The sequence below is a fragment of the Hetaerina americana genome, unplaced genomic scaffold (assembly GCF_022747635.1).
Source record: "Hetaerina americana unplaced genomic scaffold, ioHetAmer1.1.p SCAF_7, whole genome shotgun sequence".
Lineage (NCBI taxonomy): Eukaryota > Metazoa > Arthropoda > Insecta > Odonata > Calopterygidae > Hetaerina > Hetaerina americana.
The window spans coordinates 16915681-16941708 of NW_027287316.1; the positions used below are offsets into that span (position 1 = coordinate 16915681).

Genomic DNA, 26028 nt, shown 5'->3' on the forward strand with positions numbered 1-26028 from the left:
GATACCGGTAGTAATGCATTAAAGTTTTTGTGACAATATGTAAAGTTTATTTATTCAGTGATCATGAATATTGAAAATGTAGGGCCTGAACCATCGAATTCAAGGTAGGGTTGTTGTTTTTAGGGTAGCCACATCTTACCTGTTTTAATAATTTTCTGCCATCCTTTTTATGTTTGTTTCAAATAATTTCTACTGTTTCTATCATGGTGTTAAGGTCATTCTGGTTGCTATCTTGTAAATTTTTACATAACTTCAGCTATCATACATTTATTTTTCCATATTAGGTCTGCAATGCATCCTGCTATTCAAGCTCCTTCATTTATGATCGATATGACATCAAGAAGTGATAGCGAGTGAATATAATGTATTAACTTTACACATGTTTCCTGTTTTAATCATTTTTAATGAATATTTTTCATACTATTGAATGAGGGAGGGATTTTTGTGAGTATGAAGTACCAACCTTTTGCGGGAACTTGAACTAAAGTACTTTCTCCCCCCTATTTTCGTATATCATATTTTCGCATCATCTTGTCGTTTCGCCAATTATCAGTAATTATCCGAATTGTGGTAGTAGTCAAAGTATTTACCAGTATAAGGTATTAGCGATTCAAATGGTATTCAAATGGATTCAAAAGGTTCAATAATTTTTAAATACCAGGGTACGTATGGTAAACTATAAGTTAATTCCAAATATTAACAAAAAGAAAGAAATGAAAATGAAAAATGATGTAAATGTTAACCGAGCATTAAAGCAATATTAAAATTCTAAAACGTCTTAATATCTTCAATGGACTTACATTATATGTAAGAAAATATTACCACATTTTGATCGTCTCACCAGTAATGAAATTTCCCATCTATTAAGAACCAATTCGGCTTGATCCGGCATTAATTATTTTTTAAATGGTCTTATAGGACTGCAGTAGCTGCCAACTTAATATTGATATTCCAATAGTGAATAAATACCTAAGATAATGTGAGAACGCCAATGGTACGAGATCTAATGCATATTCCTTAATTTATGTAAATTCTGTCGAGCAGCATGTGATCCGACAGTCAATCATCACAGACTGCCGAGTTTGTTCTTCCATCGACATTATAGCAATTTGCACTCCTTTCCATTCTAAAGCGGTCGATTCAACTCATTCGGCAATTGTAAATATTCGATCCAATGAGGCCATCTTGACTCCACACAGCATCCGTCTTTGGTAACTCCAAGAGTATATTTTCCCAATATCAAAAATTTAAATCTTGCTATTTAAATCCATAATTGGTCATAACAGCGATAGGTGGAAGTGTCGAAGAAAGCGTGGAAAAATCAATGATATCCTATTGGACACGTCTCATGAACGCATTTTATTCGTTATTAAAATGTAAAAGACACCAATTACGCGTATGACTTGGGAAGGATCAGCATCATGAATATGTGAAATAATTGTCTGATTTTTTTTCATAGCGACAGAACTAAATCGAAACTAATAGGATTAAACGATTACGAAAAAGCTTATTGCAGACCATTAAAAACTGCCCGGATCTTAACGCATTAGCCTCAACGCCGTTAAATCCCTCTTCCTGTTAATTGGTTTATCTTTCGCAATCCATGCATCAGTTTCATTGGCTTGTTAAATGTAGGAGTCTTATATTAGAACCTCACGTCACTGCTCTTCCTCGCCCATCCAGTCCAATTCACTGTCTTCCAAACCACTCGCATCGCCCCCCCCCCCATTTCCCCCCCACAATGCCTCTCCCTCTCTGCCTAGGGCGTATCGTCTCTCATCCCACAGACGTGCTCCACGTCGACCGCCCTAGAGTTTCAAACAGCCTGGCCGTGACTGAAGGAGTGAACACCGCGTCTGTTTCTCGAACTGTATCTCAGACACATTGTCTTTCCATGAGAGTGGTGTTCACTGAGTTTACAATCTCGTAACAGGAAATTTTTCTTATTCAAAACTCGGATTACTGCTTTCCCATTTGGAGAGGCCTTATGTTTGGTTCAAGCGTTTCTTTCATGAATTATTTGTTCTCTTTTTTTTATTTCTGCTCATTGTGCTGCCACTTGTGTCTGCCTCATTGCCTACTTTCCATCGATCTTTATTTAGTTAGGTAGAAAAAGAGCTGTTTTATATTCCACTCCTTTGTCGATGGTCTCGGGGGAAAAAACCGGAAGGAAATTCCTCAGCTAATAAAAGAATGCGATGGAAGGGGAATGCCAATTGGGGATGGTATCGTTTTTTTATCTTATTTCTTCCATCATTGCCCTCCAGAGTTCCACTTTGTTGCCCTAGATTAGGCTTCACACTCCTTTTTCTCGTAGTATTTCGTGGATTCTTTTTGCTTATGCACAAATATCTTAGGCGAAGAGCAATTAATTACATGTAACCCTCAAAGGCACTTTCATGCGATCATCATGTGGTTTTGTATTGAGTAAGATTTCTAGTGTGGGTTATCTCAAGCTCCACCGCAGGTAAAATGTATAGGCATTCAAGTACTTCAAAGGAATCGTGTACTGATACTACCAAAACCACTTACGTCGGTGTCATGCGTTACATAAATTAGAATCGAAATTACTGATGATGCAAGAGTTGATTTTTATATTCTTTTTCTTATGAATTCTGTGACATATCTTTCAAAATTAAGTAAATTCCTAGCATGCGGTACTATTCTTGGCCTTTTGTATAACTCTTTTAAAAGATATTTAATAACTGTAGAGAAAGATTGGGAGGTTCTCCTACAGGTCATGTATTCCACCGGATCAAATATATTTCTTTGCATATTTTGCGAAAAAAACTAGTGCCTTCAGACTATTTTCATTTCACCTGATTTCACTAACAGTTCCGAAATTATTTTCATGATGTGACCTTCTCACCTGTTATGGCATAGACTAATTGCCGATAAAGAAAGCCGCAGGAAGCTCATATAGGTTATTAAACTTCTCTTTCCTACCTTGTTGAAGGTAAGGTCTATTGATGTCCCCGAAACTTATTCCCAAAGTTAAATTGTCTGTATGAATCTTCTTGCTGGGTACTGTCTCTATTGTATTGTTTATACCTCTCTTCTCTGTATTATCATTTCTGTTACCGAATGATCCTGTGACCTGTGGAGTGAGTCAAATCGTAGTCAAAAGAGAATATGATTATTTTCTATCTCTCTCTTTCTCCTTCCGCATTTAAAAAGTATTTTAAATCTCAAATTGAATTGTTCCCTCTACGCAACGAACTGACGTAACCAAGCGTTCACTCCAAAGTTTTGGAGAACCCACGTAAGGTTGAACGTGACTTTATAATAAAATTAGAATAAAAATATAATAGTCGAGTTCGATGGGGCTGTTGGACTATGGATTTGGTGGAGGGATAAGCGGGGCCGGAATAGAAAGGCTAGAAATTACCAGAAATAGAAGGAATAATAGAAATTAGAAAGTATGCAATCGAATAGGAAATGAAAATGACAAAATAAAGGTTTCCTTCCCTCCTCTGAGCAGGATAGAAACTCCGTGAAGGACATCGATAAAACATTCGGTACGACTCCGGGAATGAAAAATATAGCAACCGCGTTCTACGGAGTGTAAAAAGAAAACCCTTGTCTTCCTTCACTCGAAGGGGAAGAGAAAAAAATGTATTTAAAAAGAGAAGAGATTCTTCCTGTCTTATCCGCCTCCGTTTCTTTTTTTTCCTTGGAAAAACGCGATGCCTTCGAGAATTCGGGTCCTCCCCTCCAACGCATCCGAAATTCCCTATTCCCCCGATCCAAACCCACCCACACCTCCCCTTCGACCCTTCCTCATTCTACTCCATCCACATACGTCCTTTTCATCTCCCATCTTCGTTTCCTTCGCCCGTCATATTTTCCCCCGCATCATATATTGGAAGTGAGTAGCAAAGACAATCCCCTCAGAGACGGGACGGAGGGAATGTCCTTTAAGGAGAAAGAAAACGCTTCCTTTCCTTCCTCCTCGGCGGGTGCGTCATCCGCTTCCTTCAGGATCGGCGAATTTTGCTGAATAATGCGTCTTCCGCCCTTCTATGGCTGCAGCAACGTATGGAGGTGGGTGCCCTCCGGTCCTTCCCTGGCACAGTGCGGCGATGCCGGCCTACGAGTATTTCTTTGTGGCCGTGGAGAATCTATAGCTATCTTGCCATTAAAATTAAAAATGCATGTTTAAATTCAATTTAAACGCACATTTTCGGCTTATCCTCGCACTGTAGGTGGTAACAAAACTACTTGTGCAACAGGGCTGCATTGCCATAATTTGCTGGACCTTCTAGGCATGCCAAGGCAAAATGAAAGATTAGAAGTAGGAAATACAGTTACAAAACTAAGCCAATATGTTAGATTCCATAAATGAAGATGAATTTTTTAGGTATTTGAGCAAAGTTTTTTGGCCATCACATCATTCACATTATGGGCAGTGCTTCTCAGTCATGTAATCAGCGACCACCTTAGACTCATTAACTAGTAAGTGTGTTTTTAAAGATTAGAATGTTCCGCGAGGAAGCTCAATGATAATCGGCTTGGAAATCCCCGTTAGCTGACTTTTCATAGACAGGCACTAAGTGCATGAGAAAACTCTCCTACTCCTGAAATGGGACTTTGACCGAAATAAACGAATTACTGGATCTACTTGGTCAAGAAATTTGGTCGTTGAGACAGGAGGATAAGCATGGATTGGAGGCCTTTGAGATTCGCGTAAAGGAGAAGAATGGAACATAAAATGGATGGAAGAGAAAACAAACGAATGATTTTTTAGGCGGGGTTGGGGAAGTTAGAAGATTTGTGGGAGAAGTTGTAAGGCCGGATAAGGGAATGTAGCAGATAATGAGAGACAATAGGAACCCAAAAACAGTAAATAATGGTATGCTGGGGAAACGAGATATAGGAAGAAAAATAATAGGCTTTGGATAGAATTAAGGAAGGCAGAAATAAAAATTTTTTAGCGAAAGAATGAGTTACTGTGAGAGGTAGTTGTGGGTTTGAGAATATTTTTTCCCATGTTATTTAAGGCTTAGTGGTACAGTAGTTTGTAATCCTAGGGTGCACGTAAACATGCCCTAACTCGACATATTTCTTCTAATTATATTACATCTAATTGGTGAACTTGAAGTTTTTCGATGACCTTTCCTCATTATTCGATTATTATAATACGTTACTTTATAAATATTACCTCATCCTCATGCTAGATGCAGTAATCTTCGTTCAGGTGTCCCGAGATTTACAATAAAACCTTTGATATGAGGACCGTATTAACAGAAAACTAATTTTACTTCACATGAAAGTTGATATATTTTTTAGGTTCTCGGACAGTTGATAGGTCACCTCGCATCACCTTGAACTCTTCTCGAAAAATTCAATTCCCGGCAGGGCAACGTAGGCGTGATTCAATAACACAGCCTTCCGGCTTGACGCTGGTGTTATCCATTGGACTCTGCAAATTTTTTATGTGGGGCTTTTGCCATAACCCTTCGGGCCCTTGCTGAGACATTTGTAGGGAATGAATCAGAATATGTCAATTACAGTGATCCATCAAACTTTTTAAACCTCGTGACCCATTTTGACACTCTTTGTCAGTACAGGGGCGCTAGGCAGATTCCCGGGTTTATCTCTTATTTCCTCCCTTTATTCCCCCACGCCTCCGAGCGATGGCTGCTTTGAATGGAGATAGAAACACGAAAAATGGACTACAGAGACTCATTGCATCATCAATGTAAATTGCAATGAATATTCCAAAGGGAAATCTTCGCAAAATTGCACTCTTTTGAATCAGTGAAGAATTTATGACGGCCTCAAAGATACGTAAATATATTTTGCTCAGACGAAAATTTTACATTTATATGATGTCGCTGATTTTTTTCGTATTTCCTCATAGCATTAAATTTTTATTTCTCCAACAACCGTACTCTTGGCCATTTGAAAAATCTAGAGTGCTCCTGCATATTTATAAATTATGAAACCAAATTACCCCTCTTGAAGGGCTAGCACAATCAATTGACCGGAGGGGGTCGGGAAGCATATTGTGCACGCATTGCGCTGAATGTCAAGTTTCAAGCACAAATAGCACATGCTAATTTCTGAGTTGCAACTTAGAGTATGTGGGATTGTTAGTCAGGAAATAAGGAAAAAATGCTTGATCCAGTTCGGGACACGACATCAAATTCCCTCCAGTATTTTTTTCATTTCAACTTCGTTGTAATCTGAAACTAATCCAGATGCTTCATTATAGGATTTTTGTGATAATGAAAAGAGGTGAACAGGAGAGCCATCGAAGGTGTACATATGGAATCGAATACAAAATGGATATATTGATTTGACGGAAAATAAGGAAATAGCTTTGAAGGAACTACTTATATTCCGTCGTGTTTGCTTCATATTTTATTTATTTAACCTTTTCGAAATGACTCCTCTCATTCTCTCGGAGATTGTCAAATATCGTCGAATAGGATTTTGAAGATTCGCTTCATTGGAGACAAATTCAACCGAAGTGGGTGCAGCACTGTGAAATTATGGAACTTATGGTGGGCATAAACTCATCGAAATTGCCCAGTGAAAAAAGGGAGAATCCTTGTAGACACCGAAAAAGCGTTACTTCAACGCCACTCTGGCATTGTGAAGCCATTATCGTTTCTTTCTCTGGTTCTAACCCATTCCATACCCTCTCTACACTGTACATTGCTCTGTGAGCACATGATGGCTTCTACGAGACCAGCGCATGCCTTTGCCCCATCAATGTTCGTTTGTCTCTCTCTCCCTGTACATTCCCGGAATGGATTATTACAAATTTAGAAATTGTGACCTTGGTTCTACTCCTACGAGCGTATGTTTGACTATGTTTGTGTGTACCGCAACAGAAATGTACGCTCTCGGTAATAAAAAGCCCGTAGTGCTTTTCATCTCTTGTAGCTCCCTATAAGTACGATACTCGAATCAAAGAAATATTGATTTAACAGGCATTCAAATTTGAAGCCTATTTTTCCCATCATTTAAACGGGTAGTCAGAATTCATATCAATGGCAACAGTGGTGCATTTGTTACAGTAAGTATATGCAGGAACCTGATTTTATATCTCTTTTATATGCATTATATATGCAAAAGAATCCTGAATGTATAAATGTATATATATATATATATATATATATATATATATATATATATATATATATATATATATATTTAACGATTATACGGAAAAACTCACACAAGCGGCACAATAATGGGCTGACACAATATAACACAAATAGAATAGAATAGCAACATTTAAAAGGACACTCATACGGTAAATTGTTCGAGCTTTCAGCCCTCTCAGAGGCCTTCTTCAAGAGAGACTGAAAATATGCTGTTGCTGTGGAGAGGGGAAAGAGGCATGGGCGGGGAGGGGAGGTGTGGAGGGAATGCTGGGAGGGAAATTAAAGATGGTGGTTAAGGGTGGGAATTTTGAAAGAACGGAAAGCTAATATGTAGGCGGATTCACGAGTTCTCACCTCTATATTGGTGGCTGAATCAGGTAGGGATTCTAGGATGCTGAGAGCAAAACACTGGTCGAATGAAAGGTTGTGGGAATTGGCGTGTGAAGGGATAGGAAGAGAAGAGAGTGAGGCAGAATTGCAGGAGTATATATATATATATATATATATATATATATATATATATATATATATATATATATATATGTGTGTGTGTGTGTGTGTGTGTGTGTGTGTGTGTGTGTGTGTGTGTGTGTGTGTGTGTGTGTGTGTACACGCAAAATTGCTCGCGAAAGTGAAATATTTTTTTATTACAATGCAATTTTGATCTAATTTTGTCTCCCAGAACTTAAGCAATTGGGGGGGGAGGGTTCTAATATTTAAAAATAGTCTCTCTATTTTTCTAGCAATACCTTTCCCTTCCCTTTCTTCTATTGCGTCCACCTATATGATAAGTGAGTGCTCGCTACTCAGTGAGTCGTCATTTGAGAATATTTTTACTCGATCACTTGTTTGGATTCTTTGGCTCTAATTCTTGGGGAGCCATGGCGTCGTCTGCGTAAACGGAAGGCGAGCGCGCTCCAATTTAGAGTGGAAATCAATTCCTCTTTCCGCGCCTGAGAGTGGATGTCCAGTACGTCATTAAATATTTGATGAACGGCGATTTTGGTTCTATTTTTCGATTCGTCCGGATTGGCTCCATCTCTCTAATCTCAGGATTAATTTTAACTTCAGCTGTGATATTTACAGGTGAACTCTGTTTGTTGTTTTATTTTGCGAACCTGTGAAAAAAAGCTTTAAATAATAATAATAATATATAATTTCAGATAAATAATCAATTTAATACTTTTCGAAGAGGGGATGGCCTTCGTCAGATATCATCGCATTAAAAATGAAATGTGGTCTCGCATAGCAGTTAAGGTATTTTAAATTTCAAATTTTCTAATAATATTCTCGCAAAAATATATCTTTTATTCAAATGCTTAAATGCTTTGCGTTTTTTCGTATGACTTATGGTAAACTTTCCGATGATCAATTGGTGCGGCTGTAATCCTCAGACTAAATCTCTGTTAAAGTTAAGAATGAGAAAAGCCCATCGAAGAAAGAGAGAGGCATGAGTGAGGTCACCAAACAGTCGTTTCAACTGAATAAGGCCATTTCAACGGAATTCATTACAGTGTACGCTAAATCTTCGACGTCTGCCAATTTCTCCTAGAATAACCCAATTATAATTCATTACTCTTTAGTGGAGGTCGTTCCATATCAATGCGCATTTGTATTAAGTAGAGGGAAGACTTTTTTTTTCCTTTTTCTAACCTCACCGTGAATACAGTAATGAGCACAATAGAAAATATTTCAACTCTACGGCTGCTCAAAAATGTTTGCCGGCGACAGAAGCGAGTGTGTAAAATAAGTAATATGTGATAGAAAACGCCTGAAACTCCGATTACTTGAGCTCCCCCCCCCCCCTTCCAACCCATCGTATTTTCATCTCCCGAACGAATGAATCGTACGAAATCGCTAACAGTCCACGGCCAAGCAACCTGTCGTCCCCAGTGCCGGAGCCAATCAATAGAAAATAAAACACACTATTTCGGCATTCGCGAGTATATGTTCCAGCGCAGCTGGAGTAACACCTTACTCCTGTAATTGTACTGCTAATGTTATTTTTTCTGTTGGTGGGAATAGGCATATTTTGTTTTCCTTTCAGCAAAGTTTCGGAGTCCTGTGTATTAACTGTAATTGGCGATCTCTTCCCTGATATAAAAGGCTCTCCGGTACATGGAACATACGTAGTGTACCTTATACTGCCAATTAAAGGATTTTAACTATTTTTTCGATGTATCGAATAACCCATTCCGATTAACGTTCCATTATTGATGATCCATTCACTTACGTCGTATGTATGTATATATGTATATATATATACTTCATTACTTCTTTTTCTTCCGATGAAGACGGAGCTGAATTCCGTCGAAGTTTTCAAAATATAACGTGTGAGTGGTCTTTTTTTATGTGTTCTTATATTATTTGTTGCTGTCCAAGATTGTTATTCAACACTTCCGAGTTACTTCGACGAAAACATCTATATATATATATATATATATATTTGTTTATTTATTTATATGTGGATATATAAAGGACACCTCCAATCATGGAACGTTCTTGAGTTCAAATTTATCTTTTCTCTTCTGTTTCATTTTCATACGTATTTTTTTAAACAGTTATAGTCCAGAGGTGGGGTGTTGGACTGATAACCATAGTTCCGGACACGTTTCTCTTGGTACTCTCAACTTCATTCGGGCTGTGTGATTTTTTGGGTATTAGAATATCATGGGAAGTCATAGGCGGCACACAAAAAGGATACTTTGTCCTGATGTATGAGTTTCACACGCCGCTGGGCTTAGTTTTGAGTCAACTCTACCATCACCTCTCAAACCGACCTTCGGGTTTATAACTGTGTTCATGGTTATATATTTATGAGCTGACCTTGTGTATAAGTTTATATGCATATATATATTTACAAGGTCAGTCCCGAAAGTAGTAAGACTTATGTTTTGCCGGATAGACGTGCGGCAATTTCTCTGACAGAGTTCGAGGGAGGGGAGTCTCAGAAAAGGCTGGAGGCCAGTGGCAGTTAGCTCCCAGCCTTTGTGAAGTGATGGTAGTATGTTTGCGAAACCTCTATAACGTGAACTCGTTATGCTCCACCATGAATCGTTTATTGGAGCAGCGCTACGCCATCAAAGTTTGCGTGCAAGTGGGCAAAACTGGGTAAGATATTCATGACATGCTCAAGGTAGCTTATAATGATAACGCCATGGGTAGATCGGATGTTTTGAGGAGCACAAGTTGTTTGTGAAGGATAGATAAGATGCTGAAGACACCGAACGTTCAGGACGCCCTTCGAACTCAAAAAGTGACGACAATCTTTCAAGATTGAAGTCCTTGTTGAACAGGGATCGCAGAAAAAGTGTTTGCATGGTTTTTGATAACCTTGACATCCCTATAAGTGATGTGCATCGACTTGTGACCGAAAACATGGGCATGAGAATGTTTTTTGCGAAGTTGGTACCGCGAGTGCTCTCGGTTGGACAAAAGGAAACTCGCACGAGGATCTGCCATGAGCTACTCAACCATGTGATTGAGGATCCATATTTTTTTAGATTTTGCCCCACCAGACTTCTTCCTCTTCTTCTATCTCATATCCGTGCTGAAAAGACGTCACAACGGCTCGGTAGAAGTGTTAGAACAGGGCGTGACGAGGGAGCTTAGCAGCATTCCGGGCGCCACCTTCAATAAGGCGTACGAGGCGTGGAAAACCCGCTGGCAGCGTAGTGTGGACGCACAAAGGTGCTACTTTAAAGATTTTTGAGTGAATGTTTCAATACTGGCAATAATATTTTTAATCGACTCCGTCGTATTACTTTAGGGCCATTTTTAAAGTGGCCGTACGAAATTCAAATGGTTTGTCCAATTGATTGCAACTTAACTAGTTTGAATCGTTTATAAGGGCCACAGTAGATGAATTTTGCCTGTTTACGGAGTGTTACGTGGGGAATCCCGACCAAGCTGGTAAGAGACTAAGACTCAAAACACGGATAAAGCGAATGACCTTCTCCTGGAATATCTCTTCGTTTGTCCCTCTAGTCCTTGCTTGTGATGTACGAGATTTCTCCGTTTCTGATTTCTCTTAAGTTTCTCTGTCATCAGGAACGAAATGTGTCGAAATGGCTGTGTCAGGGCACCTTTTATTAGGTATTCAATCGTTCTACACAAAAGGGAGTCGTCTACGTAACAATCTATTGCTAAAATAGGATAAATACTATTTATAATTTACACTTTCAGGCTTCACTTCATGGAATTGTTTGATGTCCACATTAAATGAGTTTGTAATTTTCCACAGACTTTACAGTCTGTGGAAACAATATTTTAGTAATTTTAGAATCCGTGTACACTGTCCCATTTATCTACTCATTCGCTGTTCCTCCCAGATCACCAGGGAATCACGAATGCGGGATACATGTATATGTTGTTAAAATTCTGTCGACAAAAGTAGAAAATGTAATCAAAATCTCCATTTTTATCTTGTTGAATCTTCTATACCTGATCCCTGAGGCACATGGACCATTCTTAAGTATCACGTCGGAAGACAAGAAATTAAACTTGATTCTTCAACTGGTAACATTCAAAGTCACGTGTGTCATAGGGTTAATCGTGACTATTTCTACCGACGTCCTCACAGAAAATAAACGCTTGGAAAAGTAAGCCAGATTAAATATTATGCAGTGTTAGATTAAGTGCCTGGACTTCTTTTAATGTTTGAATTGTCTTTTGGGCAGGAGTTTATGGTGATAATTGTTCATCAGGGTGACGGATGAAATTTCATCACCTTATTCGTCTCTAAGGCTTTACTCTTTCTTCTCTTTTTTCCTCTCAATCTCATGCCAAGAAATTCGGTTTTGTGTGCCATTTTGAAGAGAGTTTGCTTCTTACTGGTCCATCACTTTGCAATTCCTCACCGATATTTTATGAACTCCACTTTTACGATCACGCAGTGAGAGACTTTGGATGTAACGGTGAACTCTTTCCCTACCATCCGCCGAGTATTAAAACTTCATTCCTCGAAATCGTCCCCTGGAAATGGGTTAAACGTTGCGCAAAACTTCTCTTTTATGTGGCGCTCCATGCTTCTCCGGCGCTCCGATTCCCGTTCCACCGCGCGCCCCCTCGTATACTGTTCTATCGCCCTTTTTGCACCGGGTGTTTAGTTACCGTCTATAGAGTTTCTATGAGCCGTTACGTTTTAGCGGCTTTTAGTTTCAAGAGCGAGATCTAGCACCTGTAGTTACTCCCACGCGCGTGTTCTTGGGTTACCTAAAAATTTATTTCACGCAGTGCAAATATTTGGCTTCATTCGCACTTAAATCCGAAAAGTAAATATTAAATTATATTCTCTCACCCATTCGGGGGCTCAGGTTGTAAAATCCCATCTGGAGATATTTAATAAAAAGAGCAAAAGGGAATATGTACTTCTCTTTCGGTAGTACAAATAAAATAGTTCCGTTTACCTTATGTTATTTCGCTAGCAATTATTTATTTAGCTAGATAGATTTAGCTTTAGCTACTGTATATTTTGTCTGCTTACCATTTATATCTTTTCTTATTAAATAACGATTCTGTTTTTTGAAACCATAGTCGCGTTATTTGTGTTGAGGGAAGTTAGTGTTTTTCACCTACGTGAATTCTTCCGCAGCTGTGCCAACGATATTACTGACTACTTGTTACTTTTAATCAAATTTTGCATACGTATGCATGAACGTGGTTATTTCCCGGTTATTTTTCCTGTAAATTATTTATTTTAATTACAATGATTTGATAATAACCATAAAACAATGCTGGAGTGCATTCCAATTAAAAACCAATTTTTTTTAAAACGATGAACTTCCGTTCATTGAAACTAGTCTTCTATGCTCCCCTAGGACCTCGTTTTAAGTTGAAGCTTTCTAGGAGATTTTTTTCAAGTTCTGTTAGGGGAGAGAAACTTGCTCTTCAAAATTATTAATGCCTAGAAACGTTTTTGTGGTGTACTTGGAGAGAGAGAGATTAAGATTCAAATGACTCAAGCAAAATACTCCATTGCCAGTGTAACTGATAGTGCTTCCATTACACTGAAGTAAGTTCAAGTGATTTTCGTATAAAATATGTATTCATTAGTGCTTGGATTTATTTTGACTTCAGCTAATATCTTACCCGAGCAATCGCAAAGAAATAAGAAAAAGGTACTAAAAGCTCAGTGTAATGAAAGTAACTCTGCTGATAATGGTAATGAGAATGGAAAAATATTTTAAATATGAATTCGCAACTGGCCATAGAAACGGTGCAGGTTATTGCGCAAGTACATTATTAAAAGGAATGCTTCAGCTGTAATTATTAAGATGCGAAAATCACAAAACCTTTGATTGATATAATTGAAATATTGAATAATATGTGAGCATTCAATATAATGTAATAATTAGAAAAATATTTGGTGCTGGATTACTACAAATGTAGAATTGCTGAAAGCACTGCCGCATAAACTTGAAAATCTAGCTTCAATAGCTTGCTAGACATCTCCGAAGGTTTTGATGAATGTATTTTAAACGTAGGTGGACTTAGGGCAATATATTTATAAATCTTGATATGATTTTATTAATTGATTCCCTTTGATAATCAATGCATTTTATCAACGTACAAATGTACCCATCTTTGTCAATATTTAGAAACGCTTTCTATTTAAAGCATTTATAAACTTAATCGCGGATTATTGGAGCTGACTGAAGAAAAGTTTGCTTTTTTTTTGGGTCAATTAAAAACTCTTGTACTGATGGAAGCTGAAATACAAGGAAGGATTGTAGACCTTTTCTATTAACCACCCAAAATTATGGAAGATATTCAAAATATGCTCTTCATCGTGTTTAACTGTTAAAAACATTTTCGAACCAATATGTTTTTTTTTGTAAACATGGAAATATATGGAAGCTACTCGGATGGTGCAATTAAGTGGGATAAAAATCATCTATTCTCAGAAGTCAACTGCTCGAATTGCAGTGCATTTTCAAAATTAACAAAATTGTTTCCATCATGTGAAATACTTTCTGCAATGGTATGATGAGTATTATCTCTCCATATATTATAACCAAATTATACAAATAAATTTGATGCGAGAAATCGAGAATTCTGTGTTGAATGTTTCATTCGAAATTCTACGAAAGTGTCTCTCCACCAAACTATCTAGTGAAATAAAAATGCATTTCCCATTGGGATTTAATCAAAATCGTTTGGATATTATATATCCAACTTACCCAAGCCATGTGATATTTCGGGTACCAGGTCTTCCTGGGAAACCATGACCGACACAATGAAAGGAACTGGCCCTCCTACCCTGATGTGTGAATTTTCACACGCCGTAAATAGGGCTTAGTACTGGGTGAACTCTACCATCACCTACCAAACCGACCTTCGAGTTGATTACTGTGTTTATGGTTTTTATGGTTTATATCCAACTTGAAGTGATTTGTGATAAATAATTAATTACACATGGTGAAAAACTAGTCTCGTTTTTCTCTCATGATTTTGTGCGCAGAGTCTCATTTACAAATATGAAAATTTGCTATGATTTTCCCTACAATATTATTTTTAGATATGTAAGGAATTCTGAATTCCTGGTCATATTTCATGTCAGATTTGTTCCTGTTGGAATCTCAGCGTTTTCAAAAAAACTGAAAAATTATAAACTTCTCAAGGCGTCGCTTACCATTGGCATGCGACATCGGAGCGTCTACTACTTTGCTCTCAAGGAAATAACTTTTGTATCACCGACATTGTCACGTTTCCATTTCTATTCTTGATTTAAGTCCCTCCAAATTCGCTGGATGAGTATGTACGCATGAGTAGCATTACCTTTAGGGAGGTTGATTGGAAATAGCAGGTGAAATCGTCAACCCCGCTTGCGCCGCCGGATGTACCATGCTTTGCAACGGAAATCTTATTTCAGCCAATTCCGCTGCGACCCAGGGACAAGGTAATCGATCGACCGTTTTCCGTGATACCCTAGGATGCCATAGGGAATAGAGGAGCGAGATAGAGAGAGAGAGTGGGGTGGGGGATGCGAGGGGGAGGGAGAGGTGGGAAGGGAGGGAGAGAGAGAGTGAGTCGCGGACAGATATCCGGTCCAGACCGACCATCTGATTTGTGCTACGCGGTCACTTTAACGACCTACATTTGCGCAGCGATAAATTACGCATTTCGCGGGGATCCCCTACCTCCCTCCGCGACCGAGCGTGGGGAACGCAGTCATAAGCCATGCCGTTGTGAACTTTGATATGGCGGTATGGCTCAAGTTTTTATTACGAGCCGCAACCTAAATCCTCTGCGATTGAAGGATGGTGCACGCCCCTCACAGCCTTGGGGACGGGAACGGAAATATACAAATCATGTGGAAATGTTAGTAGCGGCTCAGTTTATTTAATATTGTGGGTTGTAATACCTTTACCGAATGAAATTTGGCCCTTTGTTCGATATTCCACTCAGAGGTAGCCATGGATACTGATTGAAGCTCTTATGCGACATTTTTAATCCGTTCTTCCGGGACACGTATTGACAATAGACATGTGCTGTGCCATTTGCCAACCATTTGATAATTCAATATGAATTAAAAAGATACAAAATTTTTCATATATTTTCGACTTTGGTTTCGGCCTATTTATTTAATTTTTAAAACAAATGTGTGCACGTTGACTTGGTCGAAAATATGAAATAAATTCATGTGGAAAACTACTAAGCATTTTATTTGCAACTATGAAACCCCAGAGAGCCTAGCCAGAAATCATAGGCCATTTCCTTTTGAAAATATTTTTCTCAAATTCTCTTGGTTGATTTCATCGGTTCAAATCTCTCCTTATTTTCTGTGATATTTTAAAACAGTTTTTCATGAATTTTAATTTGATGAGGTTTATTTTATGATTTGAAGATGAAAAGATGATTAATTTTTTTTTAATTTTTAGGGTATAATTTAAGCCACCTCGGCACTCGTCAATATTTTAAATTATCAAAAATGACACTATGTCATCACATGTAAGGTATTTAAACGCTGCCATGTTACAAAAAACTCCGTTCTCTTATTAACTACTAACTTCTCTACATTTCTTTCTTCTAATAATTCCTTCATTCGATAAATTGTCGAAAATATATAAAGTTGCCCTTTTTTGTTTCTGACGAACTAAGGCTTAATAATGTAAGTTACGCTGTTAAATATTTGCAAACCTTCGTCCTTTATGTTTATGATTTTATTTGGAAAAGATTTTTTCATGGTCCAATTACAGAATTTATTTGTTAAATTTATAAGATGGAAATATTAATAAAATCTGATAAAGAGTTATTAGTTTGGATTTTTTCGTGAATAACTACGTATACGAGTTACGTACCCGCCATGTATTATTTCCACAATTTCCTTTTCAGATGTTATTTCGCAGTTTTTTGAGACTTTGGCGTCACATTGCAAATCAATCATATTGATGTTAGCAGATTGGTTCTCTAGAAAATCTGGAAAACTTAATGAAATCACTTATTAATGTATTTATTTTGTTCTACCTGTATATCTAAATGTTTACACTTCCTCCATTTCAATGAGTGTGAATACTCTTTTCGTGATTCATTGCAAGGAATGCTTCATCGCAAAGTTCAAAAAGGCCGAAGGCGTAAGGATTAAATGCGTAAGGCATAACATAAATACGTCTACACATAGACTAAAACGCTATGTTCCTCAGAGCTGTTTATTTCCGAAAGAAAATTAGAGCCCATCCCTGCAGTAGAGAATTCCTTTTTATGAAAAATGTGTATGAACTTCATCATCATTTAGGCAACGAAATTGGGTTTTCTTAAAATGGTTGAGGCGATATTACTGCTGGCTTCGAGTTTTAAAAAATTGCGATGGATTTATTATACATTTCAACTTAACCTCTCTAGGTAATATCGCCCTCGGAGAAACTAGTTATCGTGCGGTACGTCCTGATTTGCTGCCGTCTGCCTCGTAGTCATTAGGTAATTCATAAGAGTAAAATGTCTCTCATATTATAAATGACTACTTAGAAATGCAGGCGAATCCAAGATTCAAGGAGGATAAATAAATTTAAAGCAACACATAATTTCCCGTTTTAAGCACTTAGAGATATTGCGCTAAAGTTGATTGGTATTTTTGGTTAGAGTTTCGTAGCACGATTTTGAGGACAAATGCGCTCAGGAAATACGTTTCATATTTTCAAAAAGCTCTAAAACCATGCAACAACGATGGTACGAGAGTGGCGCTCAAGATTTTGCTTGGCTCTATATCGCGCCACTCCACCACAGCACTTAATCCGTGCTCTATCTCTGTCCTTATTCTCGCCCAGCCATTTTTTTTTCCTTCGAACGTAGGCGAAAGGCACTTTAGTGCTGGAAGAGCAAACCAGATGGCGTCCCCCTTAGCCCCACCACGAATGTAAGCACCGATTTGTACTGCCTGCCATATTTTTTTTGTTGCAGCGAGGGAGGGGAAGATTTTAGTATTAGACGCATTTCGCTCGCTAAATAACAGGAGGAGTCCATTTCCAGAAAATTTCGGAAGTAATGGTTGAGCCATGAAAGACTTACCTCGAGATTCGCAAGGAAGCCAAGTGCTTATTAAATATCCTGCTGATAATTCATCGTGATATAACTACATCCAATGGGCCACTTATGTTCCTATCTTACTGATGATCTCAGATAAAGTCCTTGTTATTGAAAAAAAACTACTTTTAACACTTGAAATTAAATCTCAGTGATATCTCGGGCAAACTTCCGCCATATGAGATTTCGTATCATCAAATTTGCCGCCGATGAAGTACATTGTTGGTTTCTTTTTCTTTTGGCTGCTTTCTTAGTGTCACCATGCATCTTGTAAGGTTAATTATTAGGTAGGCGCAAATTAACATGCGTGTAAGCAGTTAGCATTTGTGAAAAAACTGAAATTGCTTTAATCCTCCTGTTCCCCCTAAGGAACCCTGTTTATACGAGTTCACTCGTGTATAGGATGAACAGTTTGGAGCGGTTATGATGGGCCCTCCTGACTTGGGACAAGCAGCAACATTATATTTTTATGGTTTTATATTCCTTTTTAATCGGCATTACTTTTTATTGTGTTCCTCTATTGCTAACTTAGTTCCACGTTACAGCCCATGCAAGGCAATTCTTATCCTAGATCTCAAAGCCGCTCACGTTTCCCTCTTGGTCCCCTACTGTATTACGCCTTTATCGGAATACCATCAACACTTTCATCACAGCAACGTAATATTTACCCTCCTATTCAAAATTTACACCTGAACTTTCCCGTTAGGAGTTATTCTGCGACCCTTCCGTCCTCAATGTACTACAGGTGATCTACGCACGTCTGATTGAAGCAAACTTTACTTGTATTCCGGCCACCACACCCAGTTCTTTGTTTGCCCAGACCCTCTTTAGTTATCTCTCTGGCCTGTTTTTGTATGGAGTCTTCTCGTAATCCTTTCCTCCCCATCTTTACTGTAACCTGACTCAGACCTTAATCTCCCTTTAATTTAATTGATGCTTATACTTTGGCTGTACATTTAGTCCTTGAGGGTATTTTTGTGACACTAATGAACTCTTTCGTAATTCCATAATTTCTCATGGCGTTGTAATATGTAAATTTCCTGTGAAAATTCCGGACATGGTAGTCAAGTAGTTAGAGCGTTGGTCCACTGACCCAAGAGTCGGGGTTCGATTCCCAGGGACGCCTTAGGGAACAGAAATTTTGTAGTTTTTCGCGAACCACATTTTTCTGGGATACCACTGGTGGCATAGAGAATGGATTTCGCATATCGTATAGGAAGTATCATTAGGTGAGCTCTCTGTTCTCACCTACCGTACTACAGTAGGAGAGATCATGTCAACAAAATTAGAGAGATTAAGCGTAGGAGAGATAGATTTAATATGCCAATTTTTTCCACGAACGATAAAGGATGATAGTAACATTACCCGACTGCGGTAGGGTCATGTTCGGGTAAAATAATTCTGGTATGCACTAACCCCCTGCCACACACCCTAGAGGTGGCTTTCAGGGAACACAAATAAATGAAAAATTAAATAAATAATTAAATTCAAATCACTTAATTTTCTTTGTCATCCTGTCTAAAATTTCTGTCGAGGGACCTTTACCCACCTTTCTATTTTCTCTCACTTCCCATTTAGGTTTACGTTTTCTCGTTCTCTTAACCGGCCACGGTTGAAAGCCTACAGGTTTGATTTGAAATACAGTTTTATTACCTCTCTAATATCGATTAAACCTATTATTTTCTAGCTTGCATTTCTGAAGTATCTTTTCTTCAATTAGCACCCCTCTAATTCTGGTAATTTTCCAATTTACATCAACCTTCATCATATCATTTTTAACGGTTTCCACGAAGCGATCAAAATTTAGTAAAAGGTTGCTCGCGATAAGTGCTCTGATTCACTCATGTTGTTTTTCACTTAGTTCTCACGGTTAATTTTTTTTCAACGATCACCCTTCATCCCCCATGCCATCTTAGTTACCTTATAACACTTGATGAATGTTGTCAATTATTAACTTTCAAGAGACACAGGTGTGCCAGGCAAAACAGAAAAGGCAACTGTTTACTCCAACCTGACGCGTGAACTCAAAACACCATATAGGGCTTAATATTAAGGAAGCAACCAAACCGTCGGGCCTTTGAACTGTGGTGGTTGTCAACTGTTTATTGAATATGGTATCTTGAAATTAAAATAAATTTAATCATTGGTGAAATGGATACGGAACTGCGAACTTAAAATGAAATTCCTGAATTCACACAACACGTTCCTTTCGTCATTTATGTATTATGTAGTCGTGCTTTTTAATAGATATTGTTGTAGAAAATTATTTGTCTAATTTATTCATATTAGTCTTAATGAGAAAGCTTTCCTTACTCTTAGCCCCACGCTTTGCACCTATCGTTTTAGAAATTTAAAAAGCGTTTAAATCTCTGGATATTAATCCTCTATGGTTTGTAATTGTTTTTTTGACGACTTTTGTGGGCGATCAATCGATAGATCATTGATCATGGGGATACAATTTCACGTTCATGGAGGTTTGTACCCTCTTCTTCTTCTTTTTTTTGCATGTCCCCCTTAATCACGACGACGCATCCAATAACAGCCAATCCATTCCATTCATCAAAGCAGAATGTATATCGGTCATTTTTTCCGTCATTATAAAAATAAACCCCCGAGACAACGTTTGTGGCTAATACACATCACGAAACGCGCGTGCTTCACGATGGAGGCTTAATTACCTGCGGGACGTTTCGGAGTATTAGTCCGATGATATACAGTCTGGCATCGATATCCCCGGGGCCTTTTCTCTCTCAATTCCTCCGCCTATCACTCTGCTGTTTCACCAAGGCATGCCTCACTTTAAAATGCAAGGATTCGTCTTTGAGCTAGGTGAATGAGTGAACCCATCAACTCTATTTTTGCATGATGTGGTTAGATTAATGTTCAACCATTTACCGAGCTTTTTTTATCTATTGTGTGCGAGTGTTTTACGCAACACACGTCGGCGAAACACTTTTGACCCTTAATAGGGTTTTACTCATAACTTTGGACTCTATTTCAAAGTTTAAAACTCAGTGGAACATTTAGCCCAGAAAACCCATTTGAAACTTACCACATTTTGCATCGCAGAAGTGTCGCTCCCTTAGCTCATTCCCCATTCGTATGTACTCGTGCTTTATCTTTTCACTTTTAAAGATATTCATTTCTACTAATTTTGATTTGCAAAAATAATGGAAGTGCTAATAATTCATCATTGTGTTTTAGTCGAAGTAAGGGATGCAGGAAAACTATCCCAATTTCACACATGTGCAAGTCAATTGAAACTAAAAAACACCGTGGTGGAATTAATATTAAGATTTTATGGACAAACAAAGACACAAAGTAGTATACCGTCTTTGTGGAAGTATGGTTGCTTCTAGTTGGTATGTCCAAATAAAAGTTTCGTTTTATAAGAATCGTATAAAAGTTAGTTCATCAGTTACTATGGAATAATTAAATAAATTCCGTAGTCTCTGGTAAAATATTATTATATCTCAAATTGATAATTTAATAAAATGTTGAATATTTCAAGAAAATTTTTATTGCGATGCGACCAGTTCGGTCTCATTAATGTCGTCTTCGGGTACAAAGTTTCATACGAGGAATAGAGGCATGACGTATATAATGCTAATGTTGGGTTATGTGATGGGGTGTTGGAGGGGAAAGAGAAGGTAGGAAGGGGTGGCCAGGGAGTGGGGATGGAAAAAAGCTTTCGGAGTTAGGTGTGGGTGGTGGAGAAGGGTATGAAAGTTAGGAAAGTGAGCCTTCGTGATTAAAACAGTCGTATCGGTAAAATATTTTCCTGAAATCTACAAAACTTTATAAAAATCCCAAACCTTCCATCAATTAAAATGAGGAATAACTTGTCTTATCGTTTCCTTATCGATGATTTTTTTTCTCTTTTCAGATATAATACTTAACTTCAGGACCACATACGTTAGCGGCAAGGGCGAAGTTGTGTCTGACGGCCGCTCCATTGCGCTGCACTACGTCCGTGGATGGTTCCTGGTCGACCTTTTGGCAGCCCTACCCTTCGACCTTCTCTATGCATCCGATCTATATGGTGGAGAGGTTAGTCTTGTTTCATTTATTTTATGTACCCACTGCGTAGTGTCAGCTCATGAATGGGCTGAGCCTTATGAAATTAATGCTGGCGAAAGCGAGTGCTTGAGATTCTGTTGAGTTCCAATGAACGTTTCATAGGACTCGAAATTCATACGTAGCCTGTCATAAGAGCGCACTCTATGGAACTTCCAGATCTCAAAGCTTGCCGTGGCGTGGAGAATACATTCGAGGAGAAAGTAGTAAATCATGGTACTCTCTTCAGCACGTCTGGCACTAGGAATTGTAAACACGTATCAAAGAATAATGCAGTTTTTAATTTTCACAATATATATTATTTCTTATCGGATGAGTTCAAATATAAAAATGATTAATTCTAAAAAATAATGCGTTCCTTTTTTCATCAAGAAGCAACTTTCGATTCATATTTTGTTCTTCAAATTGCGGGGATGTGCAATGCTGTTGTAACATTGTATGCTATGAATGACATATCATCTTATAATTCACGCAAACGCTTGTCATTTGAGAAAAATTAGGTCACATATTTTGATCTATTCTTTTAATTTTTCTCTAAATTAGCTACCTTTCAGTCCCAGTCCCATCACATAGTTTTACTTACCGACCTACTTATTCACCTACTTACCAGCTTACTTCCTGGCCCATTTATTTTTTGGGAAGTCGTGGATGACTTATTATGGTGGCAATAATAATTTGAAATGATAACCTACTCAGAGCAGTCAATATATGATTTCATCAAAACTAGAAATTATTTTATGCCACGTAATAAGGTAATTGTTCCTTCAAGATGCCATTTTTGGATGCATGCTAAGTTCAATCATCTACGTAAGACCATTTGTTCGTTAAGAAAGCACAGCTTGGAAAGAGTTGAAGGAGCCCAAATGCATTAGCTGAAATCAAACTCGGGGCCTCCGGTCAGTAGCCGAACGCTCTGCCCCTAACCCTTGTTTTGAATCAAGTCTTCCTCCAGTATGTATTCTAATTTGCACGTTATTTGATAGTTTTCAACGAATATTTTTCCATTTTATCTTCCTCTCCTTTATCCTCCCATATCACACACCCTTCCCACCTGGTGCTGGGACCCCCTGTCACCCACCTTTCCGGTGGATCGCGGGGTATTTATGTCGATTTCGAATGGATTACCAAATCTTCGTTGCATGTCCCCAATAAGGTACCTTCTGTTTTACCCCTAAACGCAGAGCAAAGACGTATTCCTATTTTATGTCATCGGATCTCCAAAAAGAGAACTAATACTGTCCCATCCTCATAGCTACATGTCCGTCCATGATTCTTCGAGAAGCAAAAAAAACAACTTTTAAATATTTAAAACTGCTGTCAGTGTTGAAAGTATTTTTTAATACTGTTCAAAGTATACAAAGCATTTAAAGCAAAGTTTCTATCATTAGTCAAATTTATTTTACCCCTTTGTAGAACCCTAAGAAAATTAAGAATAATAAGCAATATCTTCCTTAACTATGCAACCTCCTCGGGTTTATTTTTCATGAGTGAGAATCCTAATCAGTAAGTGTTCGTCTCAAGTAAATTCGTTCGGAAATGCCTAATACCAAATCATACCTACTATTTCCGCCTGAGCGTCCTCGCAATTATATGACATAATTTTAAATTCCAAAGAAACTGCGGGAGATGCCGCGACAGTAACTTTTCGCTATCCGCTGATGAGCATTTCAATGCAACAATTTCAGAGTGTAAAATTTTACACTCTGAAATTGTTGCATTGGAACATAATTTTGCTTAACTGGTTGCCTGTTGTAAATATTGTGTTGGACGAGAAAAGGCTGCTTGGTCAACGTGTACTTTTTACAATCATGATTTAGGAGGTATACGATAATTAACAATACGTTATTTAGCATTATGATGCCTCTTGGGGCCTGTTCAAATACCTAAGAAATTGTTGGTTGACATATCAAAATTAAACTGTTGATAGTACATATACTACGGATGTAGCAGCTGTGAGTGTGCCGACAGGATTATGGAACCTTGGCGCATATATGTTTCGTAATCTCTCAGATACAGCATTAACGATTTCTGGCAAAATTTGACCCAGATTGCGTACCGAGTCCTACGTGGATGCAATGCGTTGCCATTTCCGCGTCCTCCAGTAATTGAAGATCCTCGACGTCATCCACAAATCTCTCTTTCCAATTCTCCAACAATTTGCAAAACTACCCTCGCGATCCATTACTTCGCCGATTCCCACTCGCACCGAGCAAATCTCGCGTCCACATCCTCCGGGCTAATCTGTTCATTTCTCGCCAACGCCACTCCTTCGGTCCATTACACGCATCGCGTGCTCGCCGAGAGTAATCAGAGAGTGAATGGTGTAACAGTCCCATTTTCTTTCAGAAGTCTTCATTGTAGTCTCCCGGAAGGAACTCATCCTCCCAATTCTCAGCGGTCCAGAGAATGTATTTCTCGCTCCGCTAGTCCGTAGGCGCATAAAACAGCGCACGCAATCCCAATTTTTCTTCCCAAATGGAATGAATTTAGAGTGTTATTACATTGAGGTTGGGAACGCTTGTTGAAATGTAGTTTGTTAATAGGAGATTTGATTTCGAACGCGTGCTATGAAGTAGCTCCTTTAGGGCATAAGTTTCCTTAAAATCCTTTTAAACTAAAGGTTGCACTCTGGAAAATTTTATGGACTGTCAGTTTTCAAAGCTCACGGTTCACAAAATACATATATGCGTCCACAGTGGAGAAACGAACGAATGCCTCCCAACCCAGTTATATTGCTAATAACATTGCAACACTATAACCTACAATAACCCTGCGCCCATCCTCAAATTTGTCAATTGAGCATCAATACATTTCATTCAAAATCCTTTAAATGACGTTCGAAACTGAGCAGTGAAATTAGGCTGTGATGTACAAAGGCAAACTGCCTTGGGGAGTGTCGTCCTGTCAGCAGCACGATTAGCGGGTTGTGATCGATAGTGGTTTGAGGAAGTTTATACGTGAGAGTCTAAAAGGTTAAAATTTGCTTTTCAGGTTGATATTTTGAATAATATTCGTATTAGAATTAATATGCATCGGTTCAATCAGACGTTTTATACACATGACATTTCTTATTTGTGGATAGAATTGAATTTTTTGCTCCTGAACTTACAATCGTCTCCTTCAAGTAAGAACACGCAAAAATGAACGTAGAAATACAAAAACACAAACATAGTTACTCAATTTAAATGACAATTTTGAATAACTTAACCACCTCCTAATGAATGAAAAATTATAAATTCTAAAGTTAGATAAAATTAAGTTTCTGTCAATTGAAGACAATCGTTTGGCGGAATTTTAGGAGGTGGCAAGTTTTTGGCTAAGCTTGTCTGTTAAATAATGGCAAGCATGGCTAATGTAATCGAGATGAGGAACATATGAGTTTTTTTCGGTTATGAAGAGGTAAACATTTTTGGTTGATTTTAAGTTGGTGGAGGAACAACTTCGTTGGATAATAAACGTGGGAATGGGAGAAGCTTAAACAGATAAAAAAAGCTTTCTCTAATAACGTTTTTAAAGCTTGAAGTCTAATTTAAAGTCAGGGAAGGAAATTCCACTTTATTGCAACATCCACGGCATGATGGTTCCCATGGTAGAACGATTCAAACCTCAAATCATATTTGATTACAAGAATGGTAATCTATTTGGTATTAATAATAATTTAGGTCAAATAAAGAAAAACCTGGAAGGGTTCATTCACGTCTTATAAAAATACTTAAATTGTATGAATTGGATTCTACGTAATCGTTCGTAATGTAAACTGCAAATCTCCAACGGTGGTACATTTCTCATCAACGTAAATCTTGATCAAACGTAACCAGACGAGATTTGAAATGAGACTTAGGCAAGCTATCTCGCCTTATGAGTCGCCCTGATCGATTGCTTCTCCATGCGTGATCGGGATGGTCCGAAAGGTTTTACAGCGCAATATGACGAGTTCTGTCTGCTCCTTTTATTTTTTTATAGGTCTTAACTCTTTTCCAACGTTTGGAGCTCATCCAGACCGACTCATCCAGCTGTGGACAGATTGTAACGGTGTTCGGCAGCGAGCTATTGCGGCTTTTGGTGTAAATTTTATCACCTGCCGGAAAAGACTGATATAAAAATAACGTCCGTGGTGGCATTTTCATTAGTCCGTTTTTATGGGTAGTTATATACGTCTTTGCAAAGTCATTTGCCCATTTTCTCGCAATGAAAAAACGATTAAAAATGTATTTATTACAGTATTAGCACTGCATGTGCAAAATTTTAAAGTTTCTTTGAAAAATGAAGACATGCTATGTCAGTGGCCTATTTAATTTTCGAATGGCTCTTA

General features: G+C 38.1%; 1 protein-coding gene across 1 annotated transcript in view; it reads left to right on the forward strand.

Moving 5' to 3' along the window:
- Elk (Eag-like K[+] channel) overlaps positions 1–26028 on the forward strand; it is a 520200-nt gene that overhangs the window by 461245 nt on the left and 32927 nt on the right. The window contains exon 7 of the mRNA XM_071595144.1: positions 21526–21689. Within this exon, the coding sequence (XP_071451245.1) occupies positions 21526–21689 (164 nt within the window). The remainder of the gene's footprint in view (positions 1–21525; positions 21690–26028) is intronic.